Raw genomic sequence first — 13,827 nt, 5'->3', positions numbered from 1 at the left:
TCTCTCTATCTCTCTCTCTCTCTCTCTCTCTCTCACAGTTTATTGTTGTTGTAAGTGACTGTGTTGTTTAGTAAAGTTGCTAAGTTCTATGTATGCATGTACCGTATGAAGGTTTGTACCTAAATCACAGTGGATAGTGTTGAGTGCATGTAAATGTGTTGTTTTCTTGTCAGTCCATGTGGGTGGATCACAACAGAGCCAAACAAATCACTCAAACTCTTCAGTTCAGTACAGTTGTACCGTTTATTATTAGAATGACAGCATTGATTACTGATTGGTCTAATATGAGTTTCCAGCACACACTTTCAACTTACAACAAATCAAAGATCGTCAGCTTTGTTTTCTGACATTAAATCAAACTTGGTGTATTCACCTGTAATTGTTTCTCAAATGTCACTGTTACAGCCCCCTGTAACTGACTGTGATGCATTGTGGGTAGCCTGATACACGGTGCTTCAGAGATATTAATGAAGCAGTGTTTTTGAATTAAGTAAAAACTTCCAAACTGCCAAGAACACTTAGAAAAATACAAAGTGAATATGCAAAAATACAAATCTTTCCCTTATTGAAGCACTTGTAACACACACATAAAATCAAATCAGTGATAAGAGAAGAAATCCTTTCTAATATCACCTAAAAATCTAGACTAAATAAACAAATGTTCACAGCTCACGATGACAACAGAAATAAACTAGACAATAACAGATTGTTCAAAGGCACAATTAGCAGCTTCATTAATATCACCGAGCAGCCGTCAGCAGGGCTGCAGTGACGACATGCTCGCCTCGCTCACATCCAGCTCCTCAATCAGTGCATGCAAGAGAGCACCGCGCCTCATTGACAGTCACCCAGGGTTTACACTGTCCTTCCTGGTGGGGAGCCAGGGGCAGAGTCATGAATATTCATGAGGTGGCCACTTTGGGATTGACTGATACATTTTTAGAGTCATGCAGCCTGAACCTACAACCGAGCGACAAAGATGATACTGACTGACTGCGCCTGCGGTGAACAAACAGAGCTAAACATAAATCCTTTTGTTGCTTATATCACACAAGTCTCTCTTTGGTTGCATATTTGAGCAGCGTGCGTCGCTCAGGTGGGGTCGGCGCTCAGATCACGGTGGCGGTCGTGGGTTTGAATCCCATTTACTCTGGCTGTAGTGTGTCTCTGGCGCTGTAGCTCTGTAGAGTCTGGATGCTAGTAACAGGTGAGGACGCTTCTTACGAATGCAGTATAGGTCACATTCAGCGCGTGCGATTCCATTCCCTCATTAAAACAGGAACTAATACCGTAACCAACGTCGGGCGACTGTCTGTCTGCCCAGGAAGTGACGGACAGACGTCTGCGTGTTGTTGCGATGTCCCTAAATCTCTTTCATGTTGAAGTGGTCTTTGAACAAGCGTGATGAAGCGTCGTGTTGTTTTGATCCTCAGAGAGCCGTCAGGTCCTGGACCTCCAGCAGCAGAGCGTCCTGCTCCGTCCTCAGCTGATCCCGAACCTGGAGGAGACCCACCAGCTCCGAACTCAGGTCTGAAAAATACAACAGTTGAGATTTTCATGATTGGAAACTTAAAAAAAAGACAAAAAGTTGCCAGTTACAGAAAAATGTCCAAACATTACGGAAATAAAGTAATACTTTCTTTACCTTTTTCTCTAAATGTGTGTGTGTGTGTGTGTACCTTGTATGGCTTTGCTGAGTGTGGTGCTCAGAGCGTTGAGATCTTTCACACGGAAAGTTTGTAAATCACTGCGATCCAGATGTTTCCTCTGAACGACAGTGTCACAACGAGTCTGAAGAGAAACGACAGGAGTCAAGGAGAGGGGACGAAAAGATGAAAGTAAAGTAAACAAGGTGTAGTGAGGATGAGGAGCGCCCTTCGTCTTGCTCTTACCACGGGCTTGTGCTGGGTTCTCAGCCTGGCTCGGAGGTTCCTCCAAGTGTTCCGGAAGCCTCGGGATGACTTTGGTTTCTCTGCTTTGGCAAGAGGCGGCGGGGTCGTGTGAACCTGAAGAGTTCCTCTCTTCATCAGCAAGGGGAGGTGGCAGAGGGAGACACAAGGGGCAGTTAGAGGAGGAGGAGGGGGAAGGAGACACTCTTCATCTTCACATTTTACCACTCGCATGTGATTTGATTTTATTCTTAACTGTGGGGACAGATGGAGGTTTACTGAGGTTGTAGTTTTCCGCTGCTGCCACTAGATGTCAGTAAAGACGACTGTGCATTAACCCTTACAGCCTCTGTATTAATATACTGAGCTCATTCTGTCACTCAGTATCAAACACAATACATCATTTTTTTTAGGTGAACCTGGACATTCAATGGAGTGTGACAACAAACTCAGTGGAAAGCTTTTATGATATTGTGAACAAGGTGCACTTGATTTGTGCGCTGGCGTAGCCGAGGAGCTCAACATGGTGGTGCTGAAGGTGTTGTAATGTTGCCGGGAAACCAGTGACCTTTTACTACTGAAAGTGGACTTTGCATTTACCCGTGTGCCGCCACTCTCCTTGCTGTTGTCCTCCTGCTTGTCCTCCTCCTCTTCCTCACTTTCAGAATTGTTGATGAAGCAGAGCTGAAGGTTCATTTGCGTCTGCAGGCTGAAAGCAAGAAATTTACACGACCGTCTCACTCTCCTTACCCCTCACGCCACAGTCCTTCATTCAGGGCTCAAACATTTCATCACGACAAATAACAACAAATAAAATACTGGTAGCTACAGTTTCTAAACTCTCACAGCATCAATAACACAAAGGAACTTGTGGATCTTATAAGTTCACACTTAATGTCACCTGTAACATCAGATTGGTTACAAGTGAAAGAGGTTTAATGATCTAAATTCTTCATAAATCCTACTGAGAACAGATTTAAGTGTTTGAATTTCCTCTTTGAAAACGTTTTTATAGTCTCAATTGCTGAAGTTTTCAGTGTGTCCAGCAGGCGACAGTGTCACATCAGTTTTGTCGGCTTTGACACCTGTGCCACATTCAGCAAACAGGTGCCAGCAGTGTGTGTGTGTGTGTACCGTGACGTGAGCGCCATCACGTGGCTGTTGCAGGCGTCGTCTCCATCCTCCCAGCTCTCTGTCCTCCTCCCTCGTTCCTCTGCGTGAGCGACAGGAGCTCGCCGCCTCTCCAGAGACACAGCGGCCTGATGGACACAAAGCCAGACATTATTTTGACATCTCTGGTATATTTTACACACTAAACATTCTTTCCATAAATTGTGGGACAGCCGTGTGTGTAAATGTGAGCGGAGCCGAACACACGTCAACACAACCATAGCCGCCGGTGCGACTTTGTGCTGTGTGAGTCACCCGTGACGTGCTGCGGAGTGTCTCAATGCTCCACAATGTGTGTGTATGTACAAACAACACCTGGGAAAAATCTGTCAGTCTATCCAGCCTTTGACCTCTGACCTTTGCTTTCTTTTCCTTTCTCTCCTCTTCCTGCTTTTCCAGCTCAGCGATGCGCAGGCTCAGGGCCTCCCAGTGCATGATGGGAAAGCCCATGCTGTCCTCGTTGTAGCCTTCCTGCCATACTAACGCTGCTCCCTCTGAATCCTCCTCTTCGTCCTCGCTCCTCATCTCCTCCTCTGCCTCGTTACTCTCCTTTTCTTCGCGCTGCTGCCTCTCTCTCTCCTTCTCTCCTTCCATCTTTTGTTGTCCTTATTCGACAGGAAACACAAAATCAACCATTAAGACACTATGATTCAAGAAATTCAAGTTTAGTGATGATGTCACTCATGACGTCATACATGTTTGAGGTTTTATGTTATTAACTTTTTTATTTTTAATAATAAACTTTTTATAATCTAGTTTAACATTTTTAACACATCCTGGTTCCTATTCTATTTATTCATTTGCTTTACCTTTTTTTAATAAGCCCCTCACCTTTACAAGCCCCTCCTTCAACACCACATGTGCTGACATCATTCATGTCTAGTAGTGCATTACAATGATGTCTCTAATAACTGTGACATCACTCATGATAATGTCATTGATTCGTGTCTACCACCTCTCCCACGACTAGAATTTACAATATTTGTTAAATTTGTTATTTAGTTTTTTAATGAAAAGCACCACTTACACAAGCCGGAACCGTAAACAATGTTGCTGCGCACAAACACACACACACACACACACACACACACGCACACACACAGCAGTAAAATGAGATAAGAGAAGGTAAGTATGTTTTTATTGACCCAAATGAAAATGAATCAAAGTTTACTGGATTTAGAAGTCTGCAAACATGTACTAAAGTTTCGCGGTTAGTTTATGTAAAGAGGAAATGAGGAAATGTTATAAAGGTATTTGTTTATCTAAGACCGTGACAGGACGCCTCACTAACGTCAAACTGAGATTACAGATAATCACGTCTATTGCATTTCAGATCACAACGCTCAAGCTTGACTTATTTGGATTTTAGGGTTAACAAACGACTTTTTGAAGTAAGAATTAAAGGAATTTTAACCAAACGATTTGTTTAAATTGTGGTGGAAATTAAACAAAGTCAGAAAGAGAAGCAGTAGATTCTCAAAGTGACTTAAGTAACTTAACTAACAAACTGTAATTTAGCAACTCACCAGTTTATCCAGAATAAGCAGTTTAGTAGTTTTCAGTTTTGCCACATAGCTGCCACTTCCATCAGAGCTTCCACTCCTTCTTCTTCTTAGCCTTCTTCTTCCAAACTCACGGTTTCAGCCTGACGCTTCGCGCGAAAAATCGTATTTTTCTGTATTTTCGTTCTGTAAGTTTCTAAGTTACTTTCGCAAACGTCTAACCGCTTAAATCCGCTTCTTCTTCACCAAACCGTCGAACAAAGGGAAAACTTCAGGAATTTCACGGAACACCTTCAAACTTCAAAATAAACTCCCCGAAGGAGCCTTCAAAATAAAAGCTTGGCTAATAGTAGTGCTATCGTCTTTACGTAATATCAACTATTAGTCACAAGTGATTTAAAACACCCATATTTTTTTTAACAGACAAAACACAGAAATGCTTAATCCATCCTGTATATTTGCATTTCAATGTTTTATGTGTTTTGTTTACATTTCTCTGACTTTTGTTGAATCCTGACCATTTGTTTGTCTGGTTAAAGTGGGTATCATCATGTGTTAGTGCTCCAATCTTAACTAGGAAAAGCTTTTTTTTTGTTAACTACATCTCTCTTTGCCTGGAATCTGAGGGTATTACAAAAAAGCCCATAACAGCACTGTGTCTGAGTGTGTATTTCTGAAATAAAGTTCAGCAACAGTATATGTTTGTGAAACTATATTGCTGAGGTACTTGTTAGTTTTTAGTAGCTTCACTACTTGTTGCTCTCTTATCGCAGCACTGTGCAGGGGTGACTGTTTTGGACGATTGGTGCAGTGTGGTGTGGGCGTGGCCTCAGACTGTGGGCGCGACAGACTCAGCAGAAGCGTTTTGATTGGACAGAAGCAGCAGTGTCTTTATTTCTGATGCATTCATCACACAGAGAAGAACCACAGACAACAAATAAACATTATGGCACTCAGGTATACATTGAATAATAATAATAATAATATTGCTTTTAAAATCATCATCATTGTTTTATCACTACTTTATACTTTCACTGCATTTAAATATCAAATATATTCTTTACTGATGTGTTATTGCTAACATCAAACATACAACATCAGAGCTTTACGTACGTTGTGAGTCCAGGTTGGCAGAGTACAGGTCAGGACATGCACAAAAGGGGTCTGATTAGAGGGAAAGGGGAGGGGGCCGGCCTAAGCAGGGCTCTTCCATTGGATAAGAGTTGTTTGAGGAGTTGTCACTCACACTGCCAGTCATACATGCATTCTTCACGGTTATTTTCAACCCCACGTACGATCCTTGATTCCGATTAAAGCTACGCTACGCAATTCCAGCCCATAAACAGAAGCGTTACATGCCAAAGCCCTCAGCCAATCACAACTCTGAGAGGTGGGAGAAATGAAAAGATTTCGTACACATAATACACACGACACACACAGGCAGGTATGTGCACGGATAACACAGGAGAGCGACAAAGCAGCTAAATAACATAGCGGTCGAAATGTACCAAAATGTTAAAAAATCTGAGGCCTTCATGGGGCAAATAAACAAATGAATTGACGTTACGGACTACTAAAAAGAAAAAGACTGAATGGAAATGAAAATTTAAGGTTAACTGTTTTAAAAATGAACATGAATGCCTAAGACACAGCCCTGGATGAACAATTTTCTAGTCATTTATTATGTCATCAGAAAAAAGCTGATAGGCACCCATATGCCACCAGGGGGCGATCAAACAAACAAATAATTACTGATGCAGCTTCGGTTTAATCTCATTACTTCTTAAATTTAATGTTTTGTGGTTTTGTTGTATATAAGGTAATGATTTTGAAAATGAAATTATATAAAGACAAAGCATTTTAGCTGCCGAATATATATTAAATTCTTAAACATACATATGATTAAGAAAATTAAATAAATTCTGGGTCGCTGCCCTGTATGCAACCAAATAACATTTTCAACATTTTATAACATTTGGATTTGGATTTAATTACATCATCAGAGGTTGAAACATGACACAACACACACACACACACACGAGTTATGTAATGTCCTTCTCTGGCTGTCTTTTCATCTTCCCATCACATCTCCACCTCTCCTTCTGCCTCATCTACCTCTCTCCCCTTTTACCCCCCCATTCCTTTCTTCTCCATCTCTCTCCTCCCCACTTCCATTCGTCCATCCATCCATCCATCGTGTGCTGGCAGGCCAGAGGCTGAGCCAGCGTTCTGTCACATCTTCCTGCTGAGTGAATTACTCTACCTCCATTAGGCTAACGAGAAAGCAGGAGAAATGGAGAGATGGGGAGGGGGGATGCAAGGACGAAGAGAAAAGAAAGAGGAAGAGGAAAAGAGAGCAACAGGATTAGCGTTGATAAAGGAGGACAGAGGAAGAAGAGGAAGTGAAACATCGGAGTGGAAGGAATAAGGATGACCAGATGAGAGAAGGAAGAATAGCTGAGTGATGAAGATAAAGATGACAGCTGGAATGGAGAGGAGGAAGATTGGAGAGACAGAAAGGAGAGCAAGGGTGTGGACGAACGGACAGAGATGGAAGACAAGTATTCTCAAGGACACCGGAAGATTCAGACACGGCCGAATGAAAGAGAGGACAAATAATGAATAGGACACACACACACACACACACACACGTGCGAGGTAATGACGCCTTTCTTTCTCATGTTCCTCAATTCCTTCCATAGCCCTGAATGTCCAAACACACACATGCTTCAGGAAAAAGTATAAATAAATAAATAAACAAACAGTATAAATAAACATAAATAAAGAAGGTCAGAGCGGTGTGTGTGTGTGTGTGTGGGGTGAAACTGAAAATTTGATTAGAATGAAGTCACTGAGGGGCTATGGAGGAAAACGACCACAGCCCCGCCCCTTGCTCGCTCACTCGCTCAGAGCTCGGTGCAGCGCTCCTGCTTGCTGTAATGATCAAACTGACTCTTCCAGTGCATCATGTAGGACGACCAGCGGTGAAACTCCACCTTCCACTGACGCTCCGCTTCATCAATGTTATCTGAACGGACAGAGAGAGAGAGGGAGAGAGAAAGAGAGAGGGAGGGGGGGAGAGAGGCCACAGACAGAGAGTGAGGGAGAGAATGAGAGGTGGAGAGAGAGAGAGAGACAAGAGAGGGAGACAGACAGATGCGTTATTGTGGGATTATCATTATTGTTCCTCAACATAACATAACAACCACCCAGGGAATAGGTTTACCAGTGATGTTGAGGAGGCGTGGCAGGAAGCGGTTCCAGAAAGCACACATCTGGTTCCTCAGACCTTTGTGGACCTTCAAGGGTTCTGTGTTCAGTCCAACGTGTTTCTGCTCGCTGACAGTGAACAGAGGCCAGCGCCTCCGGGTGTCCACGAAGCCGTCATGGTTGACATTGGGATTCCTTAGCAGGGACAAGATCAAGGAATGAGTGAGAAAAGCTGCTCAGGCGCCATCCTTGTTTCAAATCGTTTTGGGGGTATTCCAAATGAATACAATAGAAAGGAGGAACGCAAATTATCTCGGAACATTTAAGGCACAAGCTGTTTTTGGTTGGCACAGTCTGAATTCTTCTGGTTAGTAACACCTTAAAAACGGTAACATCATTGCCTCACCCTGTTCGGGCGAAGTTGGCCCAGTATCTCATTATGCGTCGGCTGAGTTTCTCCTCGTCCATAGTGTAGTTGAGTCTCTTCTCCAGCGGGAGGCCAAAGACAAACTCGATCTCGTAGCCGTGAATCACACCCATCCACTCCGGCCACGGCAGGTTAGACGCCCGGTGATCAAACAGGTAGAGGTAGATGCCTCCTACAGGACGACAGAGAGCTCAGACTTTATGTCTGTAGGATTGGACGTGTTGGACCCATGAACGCACTCATTACAGCTGCACCACATGGTGCAGGTGGACTGTGATCACAGATGTTTGAGTGTCCTTGAAAAGATTTTTTAGTTGATATTTCAAATTATTTGTGAACATTGGCAGTTCAGTCACTGCACTTGCATCTTCTAATATCTTGGCTGATGCCATATATGTATGTATGTATATCGAAGTGATATTTAGTAAATGAGTACGTGGGTAAACAGGTCAATATTTAGCACCATCCACTGGATTAATCGCAATTATGACTGACTGATTTGCCCACTGGCAATTAGCATTGTGAATATTCATATGATAAAATTTTGTAATTATTATAAGACATTGTTTCATTTATATTCATTTGTTTCTAAATCAGTGGAAAACAAATGTGAGTGATAACAGAAATAAGAATGAACAGGATTATAACTTTATTTGTACTGTTAATCCCCTCCCACACACACACTACTTACCTTGGGAGTTTCCTCCAGTGTTCACAGAGCTGCCCCCCCCCATGTTGGCTTTGAGGGCATTGTGTTGGGCGTACGCACGAGCAAAGTGGGCCAGTGGGCAGATAACATTGTGGTCACCCACAATATCGTCCAAAGCATCTCTGTTCTTCATCCCATTGTTCTCATCCATCCAGTCGGTGTATTGCAGCACCACCGCCTCCAGGCCGATATCATTAGCATGGGGCACGCTCAGCTTTACGCCTGGCAGAAACACTTACAGCGTTACACCTCAAGTACTTGATCATTAAATGTTGTCAAATCACCAATATCCCTTGTGGATGTTTGCATCCTTTCATGGTTCTGTTGTTACATTTCAGATCTGTAGTTCATTCGCTTTGGTCTGAAAAAGGAATTTAACCAACAAACTTAATTATTTGGTTACACACGAGACAAATCCAAACACTTGTGGGGGCCGAGCATCAAAATTAAAGACGTGCTGCCTTCAGATGCTCTATGGGAGAACAGTGCTCATACTACCATGAGTGAACTGCAAATAGCTCCAGGATGCTCCACTGTATAAAGAAATGACACATTTCTGAGATAATTTCCCAAAAGATCCTTCACTTATGTCAAATCACTTTAAGGGAAATACTCTACTATACTTTTGTTTACACAGTGTCATGTACAATATTTGCCTCAATAAAAACAAATTGCAAAAAAAAAAAAAACTTTTGCTCAAGTAGCGTTCATTCAACATTCAACATTCTTTGCCGGTTTGGACAGACCCTTTCCAGCTGTGTCTGTTATTTGATGTGAGTGAGGTTCACCTTCCAGGAAGTCCTCTCTGGAGATCAGACTCTCGTTATCCTTGCTGAAGCCTGGTGCACCATAAAGCAGGAAGTAGGTGCCTTCATCTTGGTTGACACCAAGCAGGATCTGAGTGTCTTTAAAGTTGCCGGAGTTCAGCATGGCTTCAGGAGAGTCGGGAACAACCTCCCCATCCACAACAGGAACAAAGGAGAACCTGAAGAGGGCTGACCACGGCAGAACCTGTTCGGAACAGACAACAAGATCTGAGACACAGTTTTTCTGACGGGCAGAACCATTCATCAACAACATTGACCAACAAAGGCTAGAGACAAGAACTAGATCCAGTCCTGCCAACTGGCACTAGATCCTGAGAGCAGTTGGGTTCAAAATGAAGATTTGTGAGCTAGAACAGTGTTGCTGGAAATGAGGCATGTGCTACCTGCCACTCTTGGTCGATGAGGTCTTGTGGAGATTTACCACGAAGACAATCCACCAGCTCTGTGTCGTTCCCACCATTGCAGCCCAACCGTTTGCCCAACAGGGTGGCCCGTCTGCGGGCCTCGGAGGGGCTGACGGAGGCCCAGGGGCTGTTAGGGACACCGCTCTGCAGAATGGCCCTGGTGAAAGTGGATCTGCTGTCCGGAGACAAGAGGTGGAATCCTACTGATGCGCCACCAGCACTCTCACCGAAGATCGTCACCTGTACCAAGAAGGCAGCCGTTAGCATGTTCTTGAAAATTCACACTAGAGAGCTACATGGACGAAAAGTTTTGTCCCACCACTGCCAATAAAAAGTTCTGCAACATAAGAGTAATGTCCTGACACATTTTATTATTTAAGAAGGCACTGTTACTTATTATTCTACTATATAAAGGAGATTCCTCATTTAACTATTTCCTGTCCCTCCAAAAACATCAAATAAGACTGATTTGATTCATGAGAGATTTAGATGAAGATTAGATGGTGGTATTTTGGAAAATCAGCTGTCAGTTGAATTACTGCTGTAAAATGCAGTGAGAAGCTGACCTGTTTGGGGTTCCCGCCAAAGAAGTGGATGTTGTCCTGTATCCACTGCAGCGCCATCCTCTGGTCCAGCAGCCCCACGTTACCAGGAGCTTCTGATGAACCATGCAGGGCCAGAAAGCCGAAGGCGCCAATCCGATAGTTCATAGAGACCACGATGACCGTCTCACTGTGAGCCAGGTAACGACCATCATACACATCCAGTGAAGACGAACCGCTGTAGAAACCTGCAAACACACAACGTTTCAGATGGCAGCGCACTTATTGTCATTGGAGATCTGAACGTCCACCTGGAAAGACTGAGCTAACAGGACCTTTATCACCACATTCTCCCCTCTGACTGAGGAGGCCTTATCCAAACTTCTAATAGACTTCCATCCCATAGCCTGTCCTCTGGTCCCCACAGCCTCCAACCTGCTGCAGGCCATTTCACCCTCCCTTATCCCTGCGGTGGCTCACATGGCCAGTCCTCACATTCTTTACAGCATTTGAGCAGCTCGGGTCTTCTGCTGCTCAAAATCTCACATCTATGGTTGCAGACTACAGGCCAACTTCCTGTCTGAGAACAATCCAGATCCGTCCGTCTTCAGACTTGGTCACTCCACTGAGCTACTGGTCAAAAACTGATCAACAATTATCTGTCTCTCTCTCTACCTGTCTCTCTCTCTTTTTACCTGTCTGTCTCTGGCTACAGGAAAACTAGTAGAAGAAGAAAATAGATTTTACAAGGTGTCATTTTAGCATAACACAGTTCTATTTGGGAATCCTGGAGATACGTTTAGCTTTTATTGTGGTGTCCATAACTTCTATATTCGTGCTGTAGGAGAAATACCATGGATCCATAAGGGTCCATTCAAAGACCTACAGACCTGTAAGAGAACCACGAACATCTGCACAATGATACAACTTGCAGAGAAACAACCACAGTGTTCAGACGTAAAGGAACAGAAATTATGAGATTTAGTAAAGTCACGTAAGTATTACTTTGAAAGAAAATCTTAAAGATTAATACTTCTACAAAATCCTAATATTCCCAGAACGGATTTAGGAATCCTAATCCTCCTTAGAAATCATTGACATCTTCAGTCAATAAGAAGTTTGGATTTTATGCAGGTTAAAAGAAATCGTTTCTTTGCTGACTCACTTTAAAGTTCACATACCTCCACCATAGATCCATGCCATGACAGTGAGATTGTGTGGTTTGGACGAGGAGGGAACCCACACGTTCAGGTACAAACAGTCCTCGCTCATCTCCCTGTTGGGGTTCCACATCTCGCTGCCCTGGAAACCCGGAAATGATGTGTCCACAAACTGGTAGCAAATGTTGGGGTAGGCGGAGGCTTCATACACGCCGGTCCACGGACGCTTGGTTTCAGCCTGACGGAAGCGCCTCTTCCCCAGTGGCGGCTCAGCGAAGGGGATCCCCAGAAAGGCGGTAACATGGTTCCGGTCAGGCACTGGTAGGCGGATGCCGCGGACTCGCCCGCTGCGCGTCTGAACGATAAGGTCGGTGTCGCTCTGCGCCCAGCCAGAGGGAACGAGGAGCAGGAGAAGGACAACGGGGGAGAGGATGAGGAGGAGGATGGAGCTCTGCATGATGGAGGAGGACAGCAGCGTCTGAGAGGCTCAAGCTGTGGTCGTGACTTCCTGTCCTATCAGAGAGGGTGTGGCCTGATCTGCTGAGAGAGACAGAGTCAGAGACAGACAGACTGAAAGAGAGACAGAGAGAGAGAGAGAGGAAGACAGAGCCAGAGGGAGAAAGTGACAGAAAAAGAGCATGTGTGAGGTGTGTGAGCATGTGTGTGTGAACGTGTGTTTTCATGTGAGCATGCAAGTGTGTGTGTGACCATGTGTGAGAGTGTGTGTAAGTGTATGATGCTGGTGTTCAGGCAGCAGCTGTGTCATGTTTGAAAAGGATTCTATGAATACTGTTTACATTAAGAGAACGTGAAGAGTTCAGGCCACAGTTTTCACATGAGCATTAAAATACGCCACTGTGTGTAGGACTGGACTCACAGATAACATAAGAAGTAGTAGTAGTGTGTGTGTGTGTGTGTGTGTGTGTGTGGAGGCGAGTGGGGGGAGAAAGGTCACCAAAATAGATTCTCTATACAACTGAGGGCAGTGTGTTCATAAATAGCACACACAGACACACAAACACACACACACGCCCCCTATCCCTTACACTGCCTCCAAGTTAATCCTGTCTCTATGGCAACCATACATTGCTAAACATAAACAGTAGTGCGTAACCTGACAGGTGTGTGGAACTCATGATGAGACTATACACTGGGTCCAAAATACTGTGTCCACTGTGCTATGTCCAATCTAAAGTGTCTCTTTCCCTGACTATATTTCTGGTAGTAGACATGTATTTCCAGCGTCTACTACCAGTGCATGGCTTCTGTTTATGTAAAGACAAGCTGTGATAGTACTTTGGTTTCCGACATGTGAGTGTTGACACACAGCAAAGCTAGCAAAGGATCAAAATAATCATCACTTGTTTCCACATATGAGCCGCACCTTTGATGCTTTGTCTGAATACTAAGATAGACATTTTAACCCTGAGAACACCTGGTGCTCTAGAATTTTTGATCGACTTCATTTAGATGGCTTTAAAATATGAACACACATAAAATAATCAGATGATTAAGGGGAAATCCAGGTTCCCTGAAATAAAGACCATAGACGAGTCTGTCCACTGAGTGACGCGGTAGCACTGAGCTAATGGAAAGGACAGGAGTTACTGTGCGTGTGTGTAGAACATCACGAATTAAGGTCACATTTACAAAAACACTGACATGACAGCATAAACCTTTGTAACCACACCTGAGGAGAAGTTAGGATACAAATGCGTGTTTTTGTAGTCTCAGTCTAGTTTTTGCTGCTAAATGAAAATGTAGTGAACAATCTTCACTGCAAATGTTTCCGATTTATGACTACATCTCTCCTGATAAAAACAAACAAACAAACATGTATTATATGAGATGCTGACTGCCAGACTGAGCTCAGTGGAAAAAGAGATATGCAGACAGAGTAAATGTTTTTTTTCCCTGTGGGCCTCAGTGGTAAACTCAGCAGAGGTCCAGGACTGAAGGTGATCGAGGAACAGGTGGACAAAGACAA

The 13,827-nt window shown here is 43.7% G+C and overlaps 2 protein-coding genes across 2 annotated transcripts; both read right to left on the bottom strand.

Moving 5' to 3' along the window:
- Positions 1–224: 224 nt before the first annotated feature.
- LOC142993974 (schwannomin-interacting protein 1) lies at positions 225–4,881 on the bottom strand. The gene is made up of 7 exons (XM_076144631.1): positions 4,586–4,881; positions 3,417–3,664; positions 3,024–3,148; positions 2,490–2,598; positions 1,893–2,021; positions 1,680–1,791; positions 225–1,530 (listed from the first exon to the last, which is right to left on the bottom strand). The coding sequence occupies exons 2-7, from the start codon at positions 3,651–3,653 to the stop codon at positions 1,430–1,432; spliced, it is 813 nt and encodes a 270-aa protein (XP_076000746.1). The 5' UTR covers positions 3,654–3,664; positions 4,586–4,881; the 3' UTR covers positions 225–1,429.
- A 596-nt stretch (positions 4,882–5,477) lies between these two features.
- Positions 5,478–12,372, bottom strand: ache (acetylcholinesterase (Yt blood group)). Its single transcript, XM_076155464.1, has 8 exons — positions 11,862–12,372; positions 10,705–10,928; positions 10,118–10,378; positions 9,696–9,918; positions 8,890–9,129; positions 8,178–8,370; positions 7,788–7,966; positions 5,478–7,589 (listed from the first exon to the last, which is right to left on the bottom strand). The coding sequence occupies exons 1-8, from the start codon at positions 12,295–12,297 to the stop codon at positions 7,468–7,470; spliced, it is 1,878 nt and encodes a 625-aa protein (XP_076011579.1). The 5' UTR covers positions 12,298–12,372; the 3' UTR covers positions 5,478–7,467.
- Between the last annotated feature and the right edge of the window lie 1,455 nt (positions 12,373–13,827).

Source organism: Genypterus blacodes, unplaced genomic scaffold (genome assembly GCF_046128005.1).
Source record: "Genypterus blacodes isolate CSIRO-AG114 ecotype Tasmania unplaced genomic scaffold, CSIRO-AGI_Gbla_v1 ptg000002l_1, whole genome shotgun sequence".
Lineage (NCBI taxonomy): Eukaryota > Metazoa > Chordata > Actinopteri > Ophidiiformes > Ophidiidae > Genypterus > Genypterus blacodes.
Note: the sequence above shows the minus strand (reverse complement) of the source record. Positions and strands in the feature narration are given on the sequence as shown.

What these genes read in the sequence shown, in the direction of transcription:
- ache (XM_076155464.1), bottom strand. Translation starts at nt 12,297, where the DNA reads ATGCAGAGCTCCATCCTCCTCCTCATCCTCTCCCCCGTTGTCCTTCTC. An exon ending in TTGGCGGGAACCCCAAACAG is followed by an intron (nt 10,379 to 10,704) that starts GTCAGCTTCTCA and finishes TTCTTGGTACAG; the next exon opens with GTGACGATCTTCGGTGAGAG. An exon ending in CAGAGAGGACTTCCTGGAAG is followed by an intron (nt 9,130 to 9,695) that starts GTGAACCTCACT and finishes TGTTTCTGCCAG; the next exon opens with GCGTAAAGCTGAGCGTGCCC.
- LOC142993974 (XM_076144631.1), bottom strand. Translation starts at nt 3,653, where the DNA reads ATGGAAGGAGAGAAGGAGAGAGAGAGGCAGCAGCGCGAAGAAAAGGAG. An exon ending in GTGATGGCGCTCACGTCACG is followed by an intron (nt 2,599 to 3,023) that starts GTACACACACAC and finishes TCTTGCTTTCAG; the next exon opens with CCTGCAGACGCAAATGAACC. An exon ending in ACTCAGCAAAGCCATACAAG is followed by an intron (nt 1,531 to 1,679) that starts GTACACACACAC and finishes TGTATTTTTCAG; the next exon opens with ACCTGAGTTCGGAGCTGGTG.